This window comes from Lineus longissimus, chromosome 5, assembly GCF_910592395.1.
Source record: "Lineus longissimus chromosome 5, tnLinLong1.2, whole genome shotgun sequence".
Taxonomy (NCBI): domain Eukaryota; kingdom Metazoa; phylum Nemertea; class Pilidiophora; order Heteronemertea; family Lineidae; genus Lineus; species Lineus longissimus.
Genome location: NC_088312.1, coordinates 14,524,912 through 14,548,959, shown reverse-complemented (window position 1 = coordinate 14,548,959; position 24,048 = coordinate 14,524,912). Strand labels below are relative to the sequence as shown.

The following is a 24,048-nucleotide window of genomic DNA, read 5'->3' as shown; positions in this document are numbered from 1 at the left end:
TAGTTTAAGCTTGATTTGAATTTCCCGCTCTTGTATGACTCTGAAGGTTGTGGGTTCCAATCCCACTTCGGGTCAATTTTTTTTTTTTTTAATTTTTACTTTTTTCACTTGTAAATACATTTTCTTTACTTTTTTGAATAATTTGGTGGGCGGCCATCTTGGTTTTTTTTTTCTATTTTAAAGCCTTTGCTGTATCCAGAGTGACATGAATTTTATGGTTGGTGTACAATAAGTCTCCTTTACATGATATCACATGGGCTTTCTATTTGACCTACTTTTCAAGGTCAGCCTGGCTCAGGCACTTAGATTTGACTAATAAGTGGCATATTTGTCACCATTTAAAAGTCTTTTTACTTTGGTATGTTTGCCTGATATATTGACAAAACTGAGGTTGAAAGAGATCTATCGGGTACTTTCCATGTTCATATATTTCAGCTGAGCGCCAGGCCCTTGGGCCTCTTGTTAAACTTAAGGAGCAATACCTCTCCTTGTTGTTATTGTAGGATGTAGTTGTGTTTATTCTAACCGAGTTCCAACTGCATATAGATGGAAAATATGAAACTTGACTTCTTTTAACTGCAATGATATCAGAATGTTGGCGCATGCGTTTATTCAGTTAACCCTTGTTCTCTGCTATCGACATATAGTTTATCAAGTCATGAGTCTTCAGAAATAGTTTTAGTTGTACATCTAATGAGAGTCTTCTTGTCACTCTTTGTGGAATAGGTGTCACTCCTGTAAAAATCCATTGAAAATGTTGAGCTTCCGATCGCTGTGTCGAGTTCAAACCTGAGAAGACCAGTATTGTATTGGGCCACTGACACATGCAGCCCTGCCATCAACAGCAAACTGGCAAATTCTCACAACTCTCAATCAATCAGATCATTGTGTGGATTATTTTCAATTAATCCAATTGTGGCTTATTCCCAATCGCAAAATGAAACTTGTATGATAATTCACAGGTCACAATATGTTAGCCCCGTCCTGGTAGGGTGTGCATTTAGGGTATGCCATTGGTACTTGATACAAACTAATGTACTAAGAGATAGCATACTTAGGGTGGAATCAATTCATGATTAGGTATAAGGTTTCCTGAGGACAAAAGTGGTGTTAGCATGTCATTGTGCCCAGGATGTTTGGTCAGGTTAGCACCGTTTTGTCAGATTAGCACCTGTAATTAGCCTTATTGTGATGGAAATAGATGAGTAATGCCTGACTCTGTTGTTGTTGTTGACTTGCCTTGGCACCTGAAAAGTTTTCTTGAAGTTGAAGCATCAAAGAAGGCATCATAAAGGAAGAAGCTGTCGCTTTTGCTCTTGTTTTGGAATACTGTAAACTTCCTCTTTATTTTTCTGATTTGCAAATATTTCTGAAAAAACAAAAAAAAACTTCCATTCTTATTTTGACTGATTACCAAATTTCTTTTTATTTATCCAGTCGTAATATATGTTTTTACTTTCGCTATTTTCAAAATTTGCAAAAATAAAACACAGGCAAAAGTGCTTTACTGTAGTTGGTGTGAAAATGAATCAAGTGCAAGTTTTGAGCACAGGGGTAAGACAGGGTTAACAGTGCATAAATGTGAGTGATTGACATCTCTCAGTGTGTCCAGTTAGAAGTGATGTGACCTGTGACGTAACTATAAGAGATCCCATACGACTGTTTGAGACACGTCCTTTCTGTCACAAGAGGAGGTGTTGATGAGATATTATCGGAGCACAATAACATGGTCATCTTTACCTGTTACATCAGCGCAACCCTGCAATTAGTCCCTGGAGTCTCACTCAAACCCATTGTTAACATGCTACTTATGTATTAAGATATCATCCGTTACATTATTTTTCTTGATTGGTTGCCATCGTTAGTATTTGCGGGTCAGGTTACACACCCAGTCTTAGAGATAATGTTTTCTTAACGCTTCATCTGGTTCTGGCTACATACTAGCTTTACCGGCATAAGGGTACAATGACTATGAGCTGAGCATCATACCAGATAAACCATCACTCCTTCAACACTGTGATCATCGTGATATTACATTTCTGGATTATACATGTAGCTTTGATCAAGAAATTTGTGTGATTTTGGGCGGAAAATTGTAACATTGGTAATCCTTTGGCGTGTTTTCTCTCGATTCTTAAATATTTTGTCTGATTCGGATCTTTGTTGAATTTTGAGGATTGCTTAGTAGTATATTTGTGGAGTCAAATTGGGCATGGATCACATGATGGAACGCCCAATACTCAAATCATCTGATTTTTCCGGCTCTTCTCCGGGGATGATGTCCACTTGGAGCAATAGGTATGTCATCAAGGGATATGTGGTTTGACAGTACTGTTCAGAAGTAATGTTTGTTTGTATGTGCAACGTTCAAAGAACTTGATTTGTCTGTTGCTCGTTTGATGTGTTACCCTCAGAATTTCTGGTAAAAGTAGTAGATCCCAAGAATTTGAAACTTGTATTACAAGATATTTGCAGTATAATCTGTTTCAATTAGTAAGTGACATTACATTTAGACATTACTGTAATGTGGTATATTCTGGTACAACATAAAGAATGTCTTCGACAATAATGACGTAATATCAGTAATATCAGTAATTGGAGTAAAATGAGTTATGATATTGGTGCAAAGTCCCTTTGTTGTTTCTTAAAAAAAAGGCCAATGCCGTTTTATCCATGTACCTTGCATTTACTTGCGGCCCAAGTAAATAGAAATGAATAATGTCCTTGTGCAGTAACCAGACTGTGTCAACATGATGAAATTCAGATTGACCTGTAGAGGATACAAATATTTGAAATTCATATTCAGTGACAGTGTGCATAAACATAACTCAAGCATCTGATATTTAATTGGTTTAGGCCTTTAACCAGGACCATTTGCAATCACCCAATCTTTTGTGATTTTCACGATCTGGGATTTATCGGGGGGGGGGGGGGAAACAGAAAAAAAAATATTTGGAAAGAGTATCAATCTCACGGTTTAACATAAAAATCCACTAATTGCAGTAATTAACTTGTGGTGTCATAAGTTGCGACCATGCAGCTATCTCAAAAAGAATTTTTACTTTGGGGGGTGGGGCTGGAGAGGATGGGGCCAGTCCAGCCCTCGATGTGGTTATTTTGCAAACGTTGATCTGTGGTCTGGCAATGAAATTGTTAAAATGATATTTCTGGCACCTCAGCGCTGCAAATATGTCCTAGTCAGCGACATGGGGTAGTGGTTACCTTGATGTGGTCGTCGAAGAGAAGATCGCCAGACTCCATTGTCTCTAACCATTAGCTCGTCTCGCCGCCGATACATCTGACCATTGATTTCCTGTAGCATCAGGCTCTCTAAACCCTTTCCACAATTAACCCATCTCCTCACTTATCTGCCAGCCATCCTCTCACTTGGCTGATCACGGCTATTACCGATATCGATCTGTGAACGTTTCATCTATGACATTGTGTGATATCAATAAGGGGGATATGACAAATTAGAACACTGGTAATTTGGGGCTTGTCCAAGTAGAATCATCAGCTTCTTTGGTAGGCATCATCTTTAAAGAAGATGTATTTAGGCTTCATAAAATATTTTGTTCTGATCTCCATTACACATCACTAGATAGGAAAAGGTCATCATCATCATCATCATCATCCTCGTGTCCCACAGCCCTCATGTGTGTTACTAGCTTTCTGTTGGACTCTTTTCACCAGTCTCCTCCACTCACTCATTACAGAGACTGGTACTTGACGGCAATTCACTTGTCATGAATTCGTTTTGGGGACGTCGGCTTCCGGTGTCCTGTCACATGTTTTTCTGTAGGATGGGTAACCTTGAGCCAAGTGAATAACCTACAATACCAGAGCACTTGGTACGATAGTGCATCCATTGTATGCACAGAAAATGTATGGCTTGCCTCGGGTAAATCAACGAGGCTTCCTCGACTCTCCGCTGCAAGGCGGATAGGGTCGTAGTTACCTGGAGTAGTTTTCTGTTTGCACACCTTTGTCTGAAACATCCAAGATGAATATTTTAAAGAAATAATATTGGAAAAATCTGTTCTGTGGTGATTTCATTTTTTATTGTACATGTAGTTAAAAATCATGTGGTAATGTTATGTCCCTTACTGACAAAGAGAAATTTGAAGTTCCCAAGGAGAACATTTTGAACATTTTTGAAAAATTTGTTTTATGAAGTTCTCTCTGGTGATTTCTGTTTATCGTTCTTGGTCCATTTATATGGTAATTTATACATATCCCCTACTGACATAGAGAGATTTATGTTGCACTACTGTTTGAACAGTCTTTGTCAGCAGTTTGACATTCTGTTTCCTCCCGTACTAAAATCCTATAAAAGTAATATAGGCAGTTGATGAAACTTGTTTGAGAACGATCAGCTGTATTTACTTTAAGAATTCAAGTATGATTCAAATCGATAGCGTGGTGACAAAAGTCTTGTCTGCTAACAGCAGGCAGGGCAGATGAGGAATGATGCCAATAGTGAAAATGATTCAGTGTTAGATTGATGAAATGATAAGTGCAAGTTGTCTTGTCAATGACTTTTGTTGTAGTAGCTTTTCTACATTGTAGTAACCTCAGTATTGAATAGTGGTGTTTTCAATATACATATTTGACTTGATAAGCTTAGACTGGATCAGAATTTGATCTGGACTGAATGTACTCCCCAATTTCATCTGACCAACATACTTTAACCTCATGTAGAAAACGACAAATTTCTGCCCCTCTCTTTTGGCATTAGAAGAGCAAGAAGCTGTTATATGTGATTGGAGATGATACTTCATGACACGACACCATATGTTACCAAACTCTGTAAATACTATTACCTGTCTGTTGTTAATTCTGTCCACAATTCCCTGCGACAATTACCAGTTACAGAAATGTACTGGTTGAAAAGCTTTGCTTTAGTCGTGACAGTTCCATTATCAAATAAGGAAATTAGAGACAAGTCTGTCGTACTTTATTCCTCTCAGGCCATAATAATCTTTGGCTGGCATTTTCCCCATCCTGAACACTTGTTCCTTTCCCAACCTCAGCACCCGTAATCCCCGATCTCATCTCCCCATTGAATATCCCATGAAAAAATCAATCGGCCATTTGTTCCTATCAGATAAATAGCCTCGGTGTATCGGTCGACTCGCGACACCGCCTGCTTTATAATTTCTCCATTTAGCTACCACGGGAATAGCAAAACGTCGCGTTGATTTCATACGAAGTCGAGCAGTGTCTTATGTACATTTCTCGGAAGATATTGCCAAAATTGTACCAAGCCTTAAACTGAAGTCAGGTCCAGTAGAGACGATATGTCTCTTATGAATACGTTTTTGTACACATGTTAACATGACCAACTAGTGATGACTAGCGATGCAGGGGCAGGAGGGGCTTCTACAGCTAAAGCTGGCCTGAGGGGGAAGCGAGATTGCAAATAAATATCCCATTAATAGCGTATTTGCTTCTTTCATTGACAGAGTTTCATGTTCGGGCTGTGACTTGTGAAGGAAATGTTTTGCTGTGTCTATGTTTTTTTACTACATTAACTGTTTCGTAACGTTTTCAATTAACTTGGTTTCAAACATCTTCTTTGAACAAGCTGAGGAAACCTGTCGGACAGTGCATATAGAAGGGTTTTGAACAGCCCGGTAAAAACCTGATTCCAATGATAACCGGATGATAAACACTACTGTAATTGATATCTGACTTCATGTGTTAATGCTAAACTAAGATGTTTCTAGAAGAAAATCCTGTTTGAAATAACAATTCAGTTATCATACTCCTCAAGATTGTTTCTTTTAATGTTTTCCCCAGTTGATGCCGAGGGAGGTTTTCAAGTTCGAGTGCAGTTGATATTACGATTTTTTTCTCCACTCCAAAAGAAGGTTCAAACAAGTTTAATAATATTGGATATCAGTGTATGGATAATAATTTATGGATATGAGTGGGACATTTACATTTGTACTGTGATATTCATACCACTGGTTGTGTGTGTGTTAGAAGGGGGGATTAGGAATGGACTGATAATTGGTGTTTTAAAGAGTCTATTTTGCCACAGCAAGGGTAATAAACTCTCCAAAACGCTTTTTGAAGAATCCTGTTTTCAAGTTCTTTCAGCAAGAATTGTTGTCCGTTACTTTCCTCAGAATGTATATAAGATACATGTACGGAAAACCCATTTATGTCTGTGTGCCCTTTATTTTATGTCTGCATGGATGGCGAAACATATGTGACTGCAAAAGTGAAAATCTTAATTGACATCATAATGCATACTCTACAGGACTGTCAATGTGTTTAATTAGAGTTACGCCAAACATGCAATTTTTCGAAATGGCCACAGATATTTCCAGTTGAATAGATTGTTTACCAACATTCACCAGTATAAACCAAGTAATAGATTTATACCCTTGCTATTTCATGTTGACATAACTTCGACATGGCAAAGTCCCGTGAGCTCTATATCTCAACTGGCTATCATATAAATGTGGGGCAAACTTATTTGCGTAAGATGATGTTATTGCCTAAAATACTTTCTTTTTCTTTAAGATGCATGGAATCCAGGGTTAGCTTGTTTACCAATAACGTTCCCATATTATTTGTTCATCCCGTAACGGTATTGTACCTCAGAAAGTATGAATGTAGATCATGAAGTCAACATTAATGAAAACAAGTGTAATCAAATGAATGCCGTTCGAACCCTTTCTTTTTCTTCCAGATATAACGAACCCAGGAATAGCTTGTTTCCCCAATATGTTTTCCATTCATTGATCATCCTGTATAAATGAATCCAGGAATAGCTTGTTTTCCCATTATGTTTTCCATTTATTGATCATCTTGTAACAAATCCAGGAATAGCTTGTTTTCCCATTATGTTTTCCATTTATTGATCATCTTGTAACAAATCCAGGAATAGCTTGTTTTCCCATTATGTTTTCCATTTATTGATCATCTTGTAACAAATCCAGGAATAGCTTGTTTTCCCATTATGTTTTCCATTTATTGATCATCTTGTAACGATCCAGGAATAGCTTGTTTTTCCATTATGTTTTCCATTAATTGATCATCCTGTAACAATCCAGGAATAGCTTGTTGTCCTATTACATTTTCCATTTATTGATCATCCTCTAATGAATCCAGGAATGGCTTACTTTCCCATCACAATTTCCATTTATTGATCATCCTGTAACGAATCCAGGGAGAGCTTGTTTTCCCATCACGTTTTCCATTTATTGATCATCCTGTACATATCCAGGAATAGCTCGTTTTCCCATAACGTTTTCCATTTATTGATCATCCTGTAACGATATTGTGCCTTGTCTCTTTACAGTAATAAAAGTATGAATGCAAATCATGAGGTCAAGATTAATCAAACCGAGCCAGATCCAGATGCCATTAAGATGTTTGTTGGTCAGATTCCGCGACATTACGAGGAGGAAGATTTACGAACATATTTCAGCAAGTATGGGTCCGTGTACAACGTAACTGTTCTGCGTGATAAACAAACCGGGAAAAGTAAAGGTGAGTAAACAATTCTTTTTAAACGTATTGTTTTACAAAAATTTTTATTTCATGACGTGGTATTTCTACTTCTGCGTTCCATGGTGGCCACCGTATCCTCAGTTTTGCAGCAGTCACAGAGGCAAGTTCATCCAGCGATCCCCCCCAGCTTATTTTTCAGTTCTGCTCCCTTGACTACAAATCTTAATGGCTGTTGTATCCCTGAGTAGTTTTCCAGTTGAAGGTGTACAGAATCAAGTGGCCTGTAAACTTGCTCATTTGTGGTGCGTTTAACATTTACAATGTGCATGACGGCAATCATAATTCAAGTATATTCTGACAATACTCTCTGCAAAACGTAAAAAGCACCTTTCTTTGATAACTTTCCAGGATATATATAAATGTAATTGTGTTAGGTTTTGCCCTGCAGTTATTTAGTTGTACCTGTAATTCCGTGTAGGATGACAGCCTTAGGGCAGGAGTTGGCAACATTGAGAGCAGCTTCTGCTAATGTTTTGATAGAAAGAAGAGCTATTGATATCATTTATTTTGTGAGGTACCTAGATATTGCTTTGAAAGAAGATTGAATGCGAAATGGATACAGCTAGTTATTGGTAGAGTCTACTTCATTTTAAATGGTATATTTTGCTAGCAGAATCATTGTTAGGTTGACGGTATTACATCTGTACTAAAATTGTCATTTGTAATCATTCTGATTAATTTGAGTCTGCCTTTCAGTTGGCCATCAAGCTGAACTTTCAACTTTACTTTTACTGTCTCTCATTAGTCGATTCTGGCCAGTTTCTTCTAAAACAAAACTGTATCCTCTACTTATAAGGTCACTTCCTCTGTCTTTTTGGCCCTTACATTTCTGTAAAAGCTAAACTGGTTTCAGTCAAAGTTACTGTTTCTCCTTTTCAATCCAAGGGAGACCAGTGTTTAGTCAGGAGGTCATGGGTTTGACTCTAAGAAGGATCGGAATTGTTTCGGCGTGTGTCCTTGACTCCCTACCATAACTTCTTTCATCATTTGAATGGGACATAACCAAGGCTTATTGTGCCTGGTGTCTCAGCCAGGGCAATCAAAATACCTCACCAAGTGACAAACATGTTGCTGGCAATGATCTCTGGGCATAAATGGAGTTCCTAGGCAAAGAAACATTATATATTGGGACCTTACTGCTGTAAAAAGTGTTTATTGCTCCTGTTCCAATTGGACCGTACTTTGATGATAAGATGGATGCAGGCACAGCAATATGCTGCTAAAAACAACAAAGGAAAACTTCTTAGAATGGCTCTTTATTCAAACTATTCACCTTACGCTTTGAAATGTTCCCCTCTGACCATCTGAGCAAAAAGTGCTTCTTTCGATCACCTTTCCACTTCTGTGGTTTCCAAGGCTTGCAATTGCTTTCTTATTTGGTGGCAGAAACCTTGTAAAATAAACAAAAATGCTGGGTCAACTGATGTTCTCGTTGACGATGCAGCCGGCCAAAATGTTATAGAAAATGATGAGAAACTGCACACAGCACTTGCCCTTTTGAAGTCGGAGCATGGCCTTGATTTGATTTGTTCGCCCTTTGCGATGTGATTACGCTTTGATGACCTGCTTATAAGCAATATACATCCAATAACATAGCTCGCCATTTACAGCCAGCGTTGCGTGTTACCCGATGAATGCGCAACATAACTTAACCAAAGAGCCGGGATGTACGCTGTAAAAGTCTTGCACGATATTAGTTCACGCACAACGATCGATCATCATTCCCTGATCCGTTAAATCAATAAATGATATGATTTTACTCTCAGTCGGGTCAATAACTGATTGGATATCATGGGCGCGTTTTGATGTCGTACAGAAGCGAATCTTGCGGCCCATAAACTTCACTGCATGGAAGCGGGATGTTATTTTGTTGAGGCTGGCTGCTGAGTGATTTATATCTGAATGATTCACAGGAGATCAATGAAAGGTCACATGATCTTCAGCTTAATCCATTTAGCTATAATAAGTCAAAATCATACATGGTGTCCCATAAAATACACTTGGCAACTGTTTGCATTGTCAATTTGCTGTCTCGCAGCACTCTAGCATCATTTGATATTTTTGGGAAGGCTAGCACTGCAGTACCTCACAGCAAATGCTCTTACTGTGTACCACGTTATTTTTTTCAAGTTGCGTTTAAGGGGGTCAAAACACAATCATTGATGGAGTGAAATTACTGATCTATTGAGAAAATCATTTGAAGACCAATCCATCTGCAGAAAATAATGGTAGTAAAATCTGAAAAGGACATTTTCGCTAAAATCTAGAGCCTCAAAGAAAAACGGGTTTAGAGGTTGTCACTTAAGTATCAAATTCTAATACTGAATTGTAATTTTATAAAAGATGATCTGAATCTGCATCACTATACTCAATGAAACTGTTTTTGGTCAAAATTTTTTGGCCAGACCCGTCAGATCTGGACTGAATGTGATGACTCTATCAGTTCAGCTCAGAGTTGAACTATACCCGAATGATACGTCTAATTGCAACTTAATTGATGAATATATCTGATCAAAACTGCATGATACATGTAAATACATATGATCAAAACTGTACATCGAATACATCTGATCAAAACTGTATCTATACAATGAATGCAGTAAAGACATCTGACCAAACCAGTTTACAATGAATACATCTGATCAAAACTCTACATAATACATGTAAAAACATATCAGTAAAACCGAGCATCTAATACATTTGATCAGAAATGTATGTATACCGTACAATGAATACAGCTGATCAAAATTGCGTAGGTTGAATACATGTACTGTACATCAGATTGCAACGTTAGGCCTACTTACCACCTGTCTTGGCTTCTCAGCTGAAACATTAAAACATTCACTTTTCATTTGTTGTTGAAATCTCTCTGAAGATTTCATTCTAAATCTGGTGATGTAACGTGAGCCGTTTCTTAAACAGAAAATATCGAACATACAGAGAAATACTTAAAAAGAGGCGAAATCTTTGATCGTCATCGGTTGACCTTTTGAGTATCTTTCAAGATCGGATACCTGGAGGATGTGAAAGAGGGTGTACATGCCAGGAGGAATGCGATATCGAATATGGCTAATATGCGATGGCAGTATTCTTTATCTGAGAGTATCATTCGTTGCTGCTTGCATTGTCAGTTAAAAGGAGCACACAGGGTTTTTACTCCAATTATTTGTGTTGTTTGACGCAGGTGAGTGTATTTTGTCATATGGGAACAACCCAAGTGGGTGGTTCAGATTCGCTCCCTGGGCAAAGAATATTATGCAATATAAGATGGGGTATTTGTTCCGTGAGATCAAAGCCCTGATCAGAGCCGCCATAAAAATTCCTATTTCCTGATCGTATGTCTGTCAAATATGGATATGGGGTGTTAGGGTTGTTGCTCTGCAGATGAATATAGTAAACCAGGTAATGTTTGACACCGTTTGATTTTTTGATTTTGCCGAATTGAGATGCAAATGTGAACATTAAACTTGCTAAAAGATCAACTCTAATGATTTAACTGTTGAGTCACAAAAGCCAACGCGGATTTTAGTGCAGCAAATGAAAAATTTGCTAATTTCGAGCGTGCGAACATTACCTACTTCACATCGGTAGTGTATGGGTATGATCCAGATAAGAACCTTAAGTGGGTTTGAATAGATCTTTTGAATTATGTTGAAGAAATTTGAGTCAACATCACGGTTTCAGTGATCTGCAACCTGTGATCTCACTTTTCAGCTTTAAAAGGGTTTGAATAGATCTTTTAAATAATGTTGAAGAAATTTCAGTCAGCATTACAGTTCCAGTCAGTAACCTGCTGGATCTCAATTTTCGAAAAGGACGGCATTTAAAGTGAACTTTGACTCTCATATGCCTTAGTTCTTATGAGACACACCCAAAGAGAGTTTAACACCTCAATGTACTCATTTATCATGATATAAAAAGATAATCCCTCTTTGCCATTTCTAGTAAAACTACTCTTTAGTTACCACCTACTATACTGTTCAGAAGTAACATCTTGTCTTGAAGTGCATGTACCAAGTGATTGGTAGAAGTGGTGAATTGGTGAACCATATGTGAAACACCAAATAGTTTGGGTTTGGAATAAAGCAGTTTGGGTGCTTTTATTGCTGGATTTAGTGGAATGATGAGTTAATTTACAAAGTTGCTGAAAATATCTGAAAAATAATAAATCGAACACCCGTCAAAAGTGATATGTTTGGTGTGACATTCTGTGTATGTGTAACTTGGCCTAATTTTATAGTCATGTTCAAAGACTTCCCAGGTTTGTATTTTTGTGTGCTGAAGATCGGCAGAGATTTATCTTTTGAACTATTTTTCCCAAGATCAAAGTTTCATGGCACAAGCTTCAAAAAAGTCATGTCAATAGAATTTCGTTTGTTGTCAGTATGTGAACGTAGGTGGATGTCGCTTGGGATAGAGTTTTCTGCTGATATTTCTTAGAAAATATGATGCTAGGATTGAAGCTTTAAACCTTTATTTCCAGGGATACTAATGCACGATTTGTGTTTTGTTGTACTGAACCTGCTGTAAGATGATGATACACAAATATTTCTGATATTGGACTTTTGAAAAGGGCTGTGTATTATAAATTTTTAGTAACTTGGCAAATCTGGTGCTGGATGTCAGTAAAGACATCCGACTAACCTAACCAGAAAAGGCATTTTATCAAGTGAACCTTACTTGTGATAAAAAGTGTGAGAAATTAATTGCGCTGGATTTGAGCTTGGGTTCGCATGCAGAAAATTAATTCAACATGTATGATATCACTTCATTTTGAGACGGGGTCTATTTTTCCAAAAATGGCTTCACCCAGTGCAGTATCAGCGCAGTATCAGCATAGTTTCAATTTTGCACCAAAAGATGCCCTCTCGGCATCCCTCGACAATTAAGAATTAGTACCTTGGTAACATCAAGGGTATATCTAGCAGGGTGAAGCCAGAATTGCCCAAGTTTACGCTTCGGGGAAACGGGGTCTGTTGAGAGACTGTAAACAATTTTGTCTTTTCTGGCCACACATACTTGCAGTCCGTAAGAATGGAGCCCTCCTTGGTGGCTTGCCCTGAATGCATTGTGCAAGGTGGATACAGCCCACAACCATGACCATCATTTAATTCAGCTATCCAATTGCTAAATTGATGAGCAAAATAAACAAAGCAGATAGTCAACTAATGACACTTGACAGTGACAAGCACGCAATCTCGATACATCTTGTGGCAGCCATAGTGTCAGCCAATGTGATGCAGCCATTAGGAGTGGCGCTGATCCAATTAAGATTATCAATTTAATTGATTCTAATTAAGCTTGATTAAATGAAGATATAAATCACTGTTGCTTGTGGTATTTGACATTTGCTGGAAGTTTGTTTTTGCAGTATGCAGCAGAACTTTGGCGGCTCTTTGACACTTTGTCTTATTATTTCCAAATATTTTGTTACCCATTCATGCCAAGTACAGTGTGGAGCTGAACTTTGGGGACTCTTGACATTTTTACTGTATATTACCCTATATTCGATTGCTAATGATGCCATGTAAACAAAGGTATCATAAGCCTCAGAAACGAAGCCCTAAAGACCAATTCATCCATCAAAGTTTAAAATTTGAGTTTGAATTTTAGATTTTTACAAACGTTTGAAGAGGGACTTTAGGCAGAATATAGGTCGACCAAATTAGTAGTCTTCAGGTGACTAGTACATGTATGCATGGATACTGATTTAAACGTTAAATGAAATTAAGGGCTTCATATGTTTAGAAAAGAATCATGTGTTGTAGTGTGGTACAAAAATCTGTTCAGCGAAATTCTCATTTTCAACCATAAATAAATGTGACCCGTTCTAGCAAAACCAGTCACATGTCGCACATAAGATGAGCTCAGTATACTGTAGCCTAGATGACACCAGGAGATAATAGAAGAAATTGATGTCTTCAGATTTCACAAATGGCAGACAATAGTGAAATGAACAAACAGTCCGTCACAACCTGCCAAGCTCAGAGCGACGTGCGACTGGTTTGCTGGAACGGGTCACAAATATTTCTAAGGTTTGAAGACTTAAGTCAACGCATCAGAACACAGTTATCTAAATACCAAGCGTTGTGTTCCTCGTGCCGCCGCAAGCATGTTTGCCAACCCCGCATCCATTACATGCTTCTTCCTGATCCCGTGTTAAAGTAAATGCACAATGTCTCTAATGGATTGTCTTTCTTATGATGTATTGGTGACCAGGGTATTGGGCTGATTGTGTGATGAGGTGACTTGTGCAACTCGGACGGCTAATCTCATCTTGTCAGCGTTCTGAACATTCTCCATTCACTTGTGCCTTCCCACATTAGATTAGGCAGGTCAGTGGATTTACGAGCTGCGCTTTTTTGTTTGATGATTATGAATACAATTTATGATAATGATGTGAATTGGATTGTCAATTCATCATGAAATCGACATGCAGAGTCAAGAAAATTTATCATTAGGAAGTTCAATATGTTTACTGGAATCAAATTTACCAGAGATTTCTACAGTTGCTTTATTTTCCATCCTATGGTGTAATCATATGTGGCTAGATCGGTCTTCATCAGCGGCAGCGTGTTTCACGTAACCTTATTGCCAAAATGATGCCATTTCATTCCCCATTGAAGAGGTTTCAATAATTTCAGTGGTTTCTAATCTCTTCACGGTCACTTCCAGCTTTCTCCTTTGCTGGAGAGTGTCTACAAGTTCAGTATACTGTACCTCTCGCTTCCCCTCCCCTTGACTGGTGATGGGGTGCACTTTAACCCCAGCTTCTCCTTGACTACAAGGAGGGGTCACCTCTGCCATACATCCTTAATTGATCTCTATCACTGATTCACTAATAAGGTACACTTGTCTTTGTCTTCTGTGATCAGATCAAGATGTCCATGCCATCTTTAATAATAATCGACTCTGATTGAGCAGACATGTTTGGCTTCACCCATGACTTTGCCTTGTCTGAGTGGAAAAACCATACCAGTGAATGCTCACCTGCAACTCAGTGCTCATAATTTATGAAAGCATTTACTGGTAAGTGGTGACTTCGATCTGATGGTTGGGATATCTTTTCTTGAGCGATGGGTAATCTGAAATCAAATTCTGCATGATATAATGTGAAAACGATTCACGAGATGGTTCAAATTGAAGTGGCGTCCCTGCGACATGCACTTTACATCAGAGAACTGCCAAAGTCACACTACTCCAAATATTTTGTATACCCAAGCAACACCCATTTCTTGCTATTCTGTGCAGTTAGAAGGGAAGTCATAAATGGCATGGAAAGGCATGGAAAGGCATGGCGGGAGGTTCAAACTAAATGTTTGTTTCGTACAGCGATGTGCGTGTCAGTTGTGAGTAAATCGACTTGAAATAAAGAAATCCTATTTCCTGTCTATTTCCTGCCACTCAACAAGACTGGTTTAAAAAAATTAATTCTCAAGGAAATAGTGAATGTTTTAGGGTTTAATGGTTCTATCTTTAATGGCGTTATCAGGGACATTATTACCAAGCTGTCACAGTCGGTGTTGGCTAAATCAGATAGCCAGGCAGTACGCAATTGCGGTTTAGTTAATATGCTATACTGTAGGTTTATAAGGTTTATAATACCTCGTGGGTAATATTCCCGCAACCCCCCCCCCCCCCCGCCCCAGCTCCCCAGGCGGTTAGGATTAGGGTTAGGAGTAGCACTATATATCAATATGGATCAGTGGAAGGAAGAAAATTCCATTGGCCGGCCAGCTGCCTCGGTGGCCTAATGATACACACTCTGCCTATCACTCTGACGACCCGAGAACGATTCCCACTTGATCTGCTAACTTTTTTTCTCTTTTGCAGTTTTATAAGTTTTAGGGTCGTACCACCTGGCTATCTGACTTAGCATTACATTTTACACAGCAGATCGCCATACAATGGGAAAAATCAAGAACTGATAGAATTATAAGGCCATTCCAATAAAATCCCAACTGGACCTGAGTGAGGCTTCCATACAGGCAGAGATCACTTTTTGTACAGATCGATGCTTGGCAACATGCTGCCTGGCCCTGAGGACCAACATCTCACACTTCACATATATCTGTTGACAAAATCTTAGAACATAGTGTTTTTGGAAACAGTGGGTGCATAAGCAGTTTTTCAGTAAAAAGTGTAAAATAATAAGTCAGACAGTTTAAATCACAGGGTGGAACACAACAACACGTTGATGGAAACTCTTCGGAACTGCAACTTCAATCAGTGTTGTCAATCCTGCCGTCTTGCCTGCCAAGATATATCAACACTAAGGTGTAGAGCAGTGCGGCTTCAGCTGACTTCCTGGTCAAGATATCTTAGATTTTGTCACTTTGCTGAGCTAATCCCTTGGGTAGAGTTGTCACAGTGGCAAAATGGATTGAGGCAATCTAATGTCATATCTGATGGATAGAGTTACTTGTAGATATGTTGGAGGAGTAATATAAATTATAGAAGAGTAAATTCTTTGGTATAAAGGTCGACTATAGGCAGGAGCCAGATAGGTCAGATTATGTTACATAAATGGGCCAATAGGGCTATCTCACAGTACATCAAAACTATTGACAATTGTACAAGGACTATATTGTAAATTGCTGAATCAAAAATAACCGAGTCCTTGAACTGCTTCTTTGTCATTTGAAAACCACCAAGAATTCAACCCTCCAAGCTCCAGCCTATATTCCCCCTCGACAGGGACCCATGTCGTGACATGGGGGTGATTTGAGACGGTTCAGCTAACACTGACTGGTGCGGCTATAGCCACTATCTTGATATAGCCACGATCAAGGGAACAAATTCTGTCACTGTGCTTTGAAGAAAAGAGAAAGTTCCATATTGTCCTTGTTAAAGTTTGGGGTTCATATTTTGATATCAATGATGGTAGAGGTTATCATCTGACTTACAACTTAACCCCAGTCTTGCCAGATACCTTTCAGTAGAACTCAGGTGAGCTGCTCAATCAGTACTAAAACCTGAGCATTTCCATTTGAGAGTCCACACTGCGAGTAAAACCAAAGAAAAATGCGTGCTTACCAGGGGAGGAAGTGACGACACAAAAGAAACAGACAAAAGATCAGTTCATTTTGTGGGGCCTTTTTTTTACAGATTGTACCCCTCCACCACTGTAATGGGAGCGCCTTGTTTCTTTTGTGTACAAAGGTAAACCAATACCTTTATCCACTGTAGTCCATAAAGTGCCCACCTACTTTTGATGTCAGCCTCTCATCTGGCCATCCATGTCTGAAGAGGTACATGTAGGTCAGTCGCTTATCCTTCTCTCCCCCTCTCTCTCTCAGGTATGAACATTTCCATGGTCACAATAACACTGGGGCTGTTTGCAGCGGCTAAAAGAGCTTGTTTGCCAAGCGCTCAGCTAAAAGGGTTGTTGGGACTAAAGAGCCAGATCAATATAGCTTGAATGGGAGCTGAGACCTATCTGTCATTGCCAACCCCTTATCTTCCCTTAGTCCTAGAATGGCACAATGGCTCAATAGAATTATTCATAAATCTGATGGTGATTAAATACATATAGACAAGGTGTTTGGACAGTTGTTCTTTGTCTATGGATTGTTTGCTTCTCACTTACATCTGTGCCTCAATTTTTTAAGGCAGGAAATTATAGGGCCGTTTAGACGCTTTCCAAAAAGACCGCATAAGACCGCATTCCGATCCGATCCGATCGAATCATTCCAGACCGGATGTGGCCTCGTTTTAATGTACCCGTTTAGACGCTCAACAGCAATGAGGACTGATGTGGACTAATTTCTTTTGGTTCCACCAATAATCCGCAGGATGTCGCGGTGGCGTCACCGATTTAGCGCCACAATGCGGGTTATAATGGTTCTAGGCAGCTCGTTCTTATAGTAGCTGCTGTCTAGCTTCCGATGAATGGATTGATCGCTCCAAATATGTATGAGATCGAAAACAACCGTGTCCGTAAACTGATCCTTCACCATACTGGAATAATGAAAATAAGCCAAGAGAAATACTATAAAACTGACAATCCAAACGACATTAATTCCCGCGAAAATACACGTGTTTATAATGAAAGGAAGTATTGCCGAAGTACCAAATCCAATACGCATGCGTGTCGGTAAAAATATTAGTCCAGATGAGAACGCATTAGGCCCGATCGCGTTTAGATGACCAAATTTGATCCGGATACATCCGGATTAGCCCCGATGGAACCAGCAAAAGAGGTGGACCACTTGAAGACCCGATGGTACCACATGAGACCCGATCGGTTTGCGTTTACACCATGGAAATTTAGACCGCATTCGGATTCGATCGGATCTCATCGGGCCTTTTTTCTGTCGTCTAAATGGCCCTAATGAGAGTAAATTTTGCGGGTGATGCTCCTTTCCAGGTGGCTTGACGCCAAAGAATACATAAGGATGCGAATATATAGAGTGCACCTTTTCTGTGATACAGGACAGACCCCTATTTGCGCCTTTGTGTACTTAATCTGACCTGCCTGGTTCCTGCCTATAGTCTCCCTTTAAAGGTGGATGAGCCAACACAAGTTGTAGACCATGCAAGTGCAGGACAAACTTTGGTGTCGTCAGATTCTCAAATAGCCCTTGTGATGTCACAAGATAAGTTGTCATTTTGCGAATCCGCCAATATTTTCTTACTTAAAGTTAGTTTAGGACGTGACATTAGTAATTGCTGTTGTTTAGCTGTTGAAGCTTAATATGAATAATTGGGCTATGCTAAAGCCTGCATCAATATGCATTTAATGAAACAAGAAGATGTTCAACGGTATTTTTCATGGAATTATTGTTTTGACAATAACAGTGTTTGAATACCTCATTGTTTCCATTGATTATCAAACTCTGATCAACCAACCGTTTTTCATAAAAAACACCAATTGTCATAATTCATATTCCCAGGTATGCCAAATATTTCATGCTTTGGAAATTTTGAGTGCACTTGCATTGTCTGTTGAATGCTTTCCCTAGGAAATATAGCGTTGCCCTTGGCTATGTTCATGCATGTGTGTAGTCGAAGAGCTTTTCTGGTGCTCAGCCTTGGTCTAACCTGCAGCATTGTCAACATCGTATGATGTATAATGTATGCAATGCATTGATTGAAGTTTTCACCAGTTTCAAGTCACTTTGCATAGCCTCTGGGTATATCCCTGTGGCATTGGAAACGTTTGGAGATCAATATCACATATTAAACTGAGTGTATTAGTGCTGATTTACTCTCTGCAACGAAAGATGACACAAAATGGTTGCAAGATAGTACATGTAAGAAATGAGACAGACAAAGCACTGGAAAAATAATGTAAGGATGCACCTTGCGTACATTAATAAAAAATGCACTAGAGATGTAATATAATACAGATTCAACCATTTTCTTCCCATGAATCAATAAAAAAATACCTCTGAAATCTTTATTCAATCATAATGTTGATTGTATTTGGTATATACATGTATGTACATGTATCACTGCAGTGAAATATATCCCCACTTGTATAAAGCTGCAGGAAAAAACAAACGAGAGATACATGTAACAGCTTGGACATAGAGAAGTGAAAATAAACTTCCATTTTGCTACATGTACATACAAATATCTGCTGCCTTCTATATTGTTGGCAAAACCTTACAGCAAGACATCTAAAAAGCTTTAGTTCATCATGATGTCGATGGTGATTTGGTGTACGTGTTAATAGTTGCTGTAAAATACATTCTTATATGAGATGGCGGCACGTATAAAAAATGACGAGAGATAATCTTGTGAACTCTGAGAGTAGCTTAATGACAGTATTTCATGCAATTTGGAATACCTGTTCGTATGAGCGGAGGTTTTTATGCATCCTTGGAGACGTGTCTCGCACAGTTAATTGTTGTCTCGTTTGCTAAAAGCAGCTGGTGCCAAGGGAACGGTGACTAGCTTTCAATGGTTTCATTTGAGAATATGGCTAGGTGTGGAAGGAGAAGTTTTTTGTAATCAGTTGCTGTTTTTGGGTATTCGATACATGCATGATACAAAAGTGTTCCAGTGGAGACGTTGTTTTTTTATTGAGGTTTGCGTTCCTGCCACATGTTATTTACCTTGTTGCACAATAGTACTGTATTTTGCCACAACATTTCTGCCCTTATTTTGATATTGTTGTGATTTACGAATATTAATTCAAAAACTGTTTGATTTTTTATTTTGTGAGTTGGCTGTAAAAACTGTTAAAACCATAACCTGTGCTCGACAGGTGAGTTTTGCGTCCATTGTGTTGAGCAAGTGTTGGATGGAGTAAGAAGTAGATAGGTGAATTTCATCACTGAGCAATAAAAACATGGTGATAATTATCGCAGGACAGTGTGATAAAAATCTTGGGTGCGGTCTATCAACAGAAAATTAGTGTAAAGTATGGGGGAAACACAGACCCAAGTAGACAGGATAGCCCTGTCTTATTCAATTAATTCCTCTCAAAAAAGGTGATGATAAAAAGATATGATTTATCCCTTATTATCCCAGGAGCTCGATAACTGGCTATTTATTCATTTCCATTTCTGATTTAGATTCATGAAATCCCTGAATCCATGAATGATTTGAATAACAGTTGACTCTGGGGATAGACCTTATCGCAGCATTGAGTTGTAAATTAAGCTTTAGCGTCATTCATTTACTACAGTTGTGTCATTTGTTTTCATTGAGTGAAGAGAAGTTGTGAAATCATTTCGTTAAGAAAATTAAAACAATTTGAATTTCACAAATGTCGTAAAGATAACTAATCTCTAATTTAACACTTTTCAGCCTGTAAACTCGCGTATCAACATTAGAATTAAATTGAAGTTTGTGTTTACAATCTTTTAACTGCACTAAGCTTTTTTCTTATGGACAAAAATGTTCAATTTGATAAGTTCAATCTTCAACAACCTTAATATGATTTGACCACAGCTGACAATCACTTTTGTTTCAAATTGATTATATGAGTGTCCTTTTCCCAACGCAATGTGCAAAAAAACTAAAGAACAAACATGTCCCTTTCCACACACATGCAGTGTCCTAAATACCCACACATGCAAGGAACAAAACACAGAAAATCCCATTACAAAACACAGTGTGGCCCTGTTCTACGCATAGAGTGTGAATTATTACCCAGATACTCTAGTTTCTCACTTCTAAAGCCCGCAGCACACTAGCTGCCAACTTTGGCGACAAGAAGCGTTCAGCTGACGCCTCTCGATGCCGAAGTTCGCGGCCAGTGGATCCCGGTCAGAGCACACCTGCCCAGAATCGGCCTCCAGTAGCGTCTTTTCCACCACTTTAGGCTGACATTATCATGTGACATCAAGACGCATACTGATTGGCCATTGCCACGCCGCCGACGCCAATTCAGGCGGCAATCCTTAGCACACCTGGCTTCTTCTTCCTTTCAAACGCGGCGGCACGCGTCAAAAATCAAACATGTTAGATATTTGGCGTTTAGTTGCGGCAAGTGGCGGCAAGTCACGTTCGCCGACGCCGTTCGTAGCAGACTAGGGATTTTTCAGGCGTTCAGGACTCTTGTGGCAAAAAACACCTGTGAGCGCCGAAGTTGGCAGCTAGTGTGCTACGGGCTTAACATCCAGCCAGATCTTTACATAGTACACATCTCTAGGCCCGTAATGGGGGAAATTTTAGGCCTTCTATTCAAGCCACTGTTACCATTCATGCTGCTGGTCAATCAATCAAGAAACTTACTTCCCTCGTGGGCCTACCAAAATGAACACATACACTGGCTTACTGCAGTGGACGTTAGGCGTGTGAAACCCAAGTATACAAAAAAATTAACTCAGAGAGTCCTATATTTCTTGCACCTGCAGAAAACAGAACACAGAGTGTCCTTGCCCGAATTCGTATTATCCACATGTAGAAAAAAAAACAAACTCAGAGAGTCCTTTTCCCCCACACATGCCAAAAAAACAGAACACAAACAGTCTTCTTCAGTTCAAATGCGTGTAACACACCCATAACCCTCCTCTGAACAATTTATCATGATATGCAAGAAAAGCAACAATCGTGACTTGCAATTGAAGATTCAAGTTGGAACGGTGTGCCTTCTTGATTTGCGGTGCGAATAACAGTAATGATGGAGAAAGGTGTCAATTCCAGCATGATTGATTTTCCGCTGGTGTTTGAAGATTCTTAACTAGTGGGAGCGAGTTGATTGTCATGCGAGAGTTGGCACTCGCTTGATTACCATGCCTGCCTGATGGATCACTCAGGATATGAGCCGGAAAGATGAACCATTTATTCCTGGCCACGATTCTTTGTTCTAGTCTTTGTCTTTAAAGGCCTACACAGTTTGAAATTTTTGATGGAATTTGAAAAGCGCAATTGTGTTAATATGCACTAGATATAGATTTCAGCATTGGCCTTGTGTAGAGAGAGATACAAATACTATAAATACCAAGTTTCAGCAAATTCACATGCATAGTAACTGAATTATGGCATTGTGTATAACTACTTTTCTATTTTCCTGGACCACCACTTATTACGAATGGCTTACCCCTTTAAAACATGTTTCCCAAGTTCAGGTTATTGTTTTTGCTTATGTTTTGTGAGCTCAGAAGTTTTATTTTCCGTCATTTAACGTAGTGGTAATTAGCCGCATCACTTATCCAGCTTTGTCAGTTGATTTGGGCGATTTACTCCCTGTGGTGCATACTGGGTTTAGTTCGCACAAAATATGATAAAATGGGAATTTTTTTTCCAGATTGTTTTGTGAAGTAGTAAATGGAAACAATATTGAAATCAAATATTTGGCACAGCAGTGCAATCGACCAAAAAATTTATGAAGACCATCCTCCAGTCGAAAACGTCCTTCGAATGTTTCAAGAAGTAGTATCAGTATTGTAGGAATTGGATTTTCAATATGATCCTCAACACTAGAGGATTTGAAACTGTAAGGGCCAAATTCATAAAGGGCGTTTAGCTTAAAACAACATTTAACTACTGAGTAGACAGATTCAGGTCCATGTAAATCTTCACAGAATATGAATAGGCCCTGAAACTGATTAGGGAGAAGTTACACACGTCTATTACCCTTAAACGCCCTTTATGAATTTGGCCCTAAAAATTTACCCTGACAAAATCCTAAAACCTGCTTCAGAGAGTGAAGACGATTGGGTACTGAACGATGACTTTAAAGGCCGCAGATGATCATATAAAATCACTTAAAAATGCAATTATCTCCTTCAACCATTGCGTGATGCATCACTTCCTGGTGACCATTTCTGCAGATGAACAGATTTTACATAATAGAGCAGTCGGAATTAAAGTAAGTATGATTTTAAAAGAGAAATACTTGTTTCCAAGGAGTTGTTGTTATGTTGCTCATGATGAAGTTCTGGTCTTATAGTTTACAGTATACAGTATCAGCTAATTGTGATTGTATCGAACAAAAGAAAAACTTGTGAAGAGTTTGGAGCAAATGGAAAAATATCCATTCAAATCATTAATTCGACTCTATAGATCCCAGTGCCCAGATATAGCTCTCGAGTGCCTTCAGTTATCGATGCTGTGCCTTACCGTAGAATTATACCATCGCATCTATCTGGCATCTATCTCACTAACTAATTACTTGTGAAGGAAGCGCTGAAGTCATTATATCGACACTTTTCGATTCATCCCTTCGCGAAACATGAGCGTGTGGGTGTGGACAATTGATTGCACAGCCTTGTTAGAAATTGTCTTGGCTGTTGTCAGTCTCAGGTGGATAAATAACTGTAATCAATAGATGCTATTTCTGACACATCTTCCTTTCCAATGACAGGGTTACATACCCACTTAATTTCATATCTGGCCTGCGGCTTTTCCTCTACTGTGGATGTACTATTTGACGTTTTGTACTTGAGTTGAAGCGAATCAAATCAGTCCAAATTTAACTTTTGAATTTACTCTTTTTCAGTGGTCAATCTTTAATTCCACAATTCCTTCCCCCTGCAGAGAAAAAAAAACGGGCTCTAAGAAAATTCGTCCCCGGGAAATTCGTCCCCAGAAAACTCGTCCCCGGAAAATTCGTCCCCTAGGAAAATTCGTCCCCAGAAAATTCGTCCCCGAGGAAAATTCGTCCCCGGATAATTCGTCCCCGAGGATAATTCGTCCCTGGAGAATTCGTCCCCGAGGATAATTCGTCCCTGGAAAATTCGTCCCCGAGGAAAATTTCGTCCCCGGAAAATATGTCCCCTAGGATAATTCGTCCCTGGGAAATTCGTCCTCGAAGATAATTCGTCCCTGGAAAATTGAACAAAAGTTGAAAGTTTCTGACATTACTTTCTAGGAATAACTACTACTTACTACTTTCGACTTTTCTCATTCATTATATCTCTCTTTACCACTTAATACTACCCTACTAGCTAGTTACCTACTCCACTCTTTTCATAGTAGGTAGGGGTAGGCAGGTGAAATATTTTTTTTTTTTTCAAATAAGTATTTTTACTGGTCAGAATGAAAGAAAAGCTCTAAACTCTTCAATAAAATATTTCGCCTGCCTAACTCTACCTACTATATAAATAGTGGGGTAGGTAACTA

At 38.9% G+C, this 24,048-nt stretch overlaps 1 protein-coding gene across 5 annotated transcripts in view; it reads left to right on the top strand.

The window, feature by feature from the left end:
* Nucleotides 1-24,048, top strand: part of LOC135488362 (CUGBP Elav-like family member 1) — a 233,844-nt gene that overhangs the window by 96,463 nt on the left and 113,333 nt on the right. For all 5 annotated transcript variants that reach the window (XM_064772946.1, XM_064772949.1, XM_064772948.1 and 2 more), the window contains exon 3: nucleotides 7,316-7,506. In XM_064772946.1, coding sequence (XP_064629016.1) covers nucleotides 7,316-7,506 — 191 coding nt within the window. The remainder of the gene's footprint in view (nucleotides 1-7,315; nucleotides 7,507-24,048) is intronic.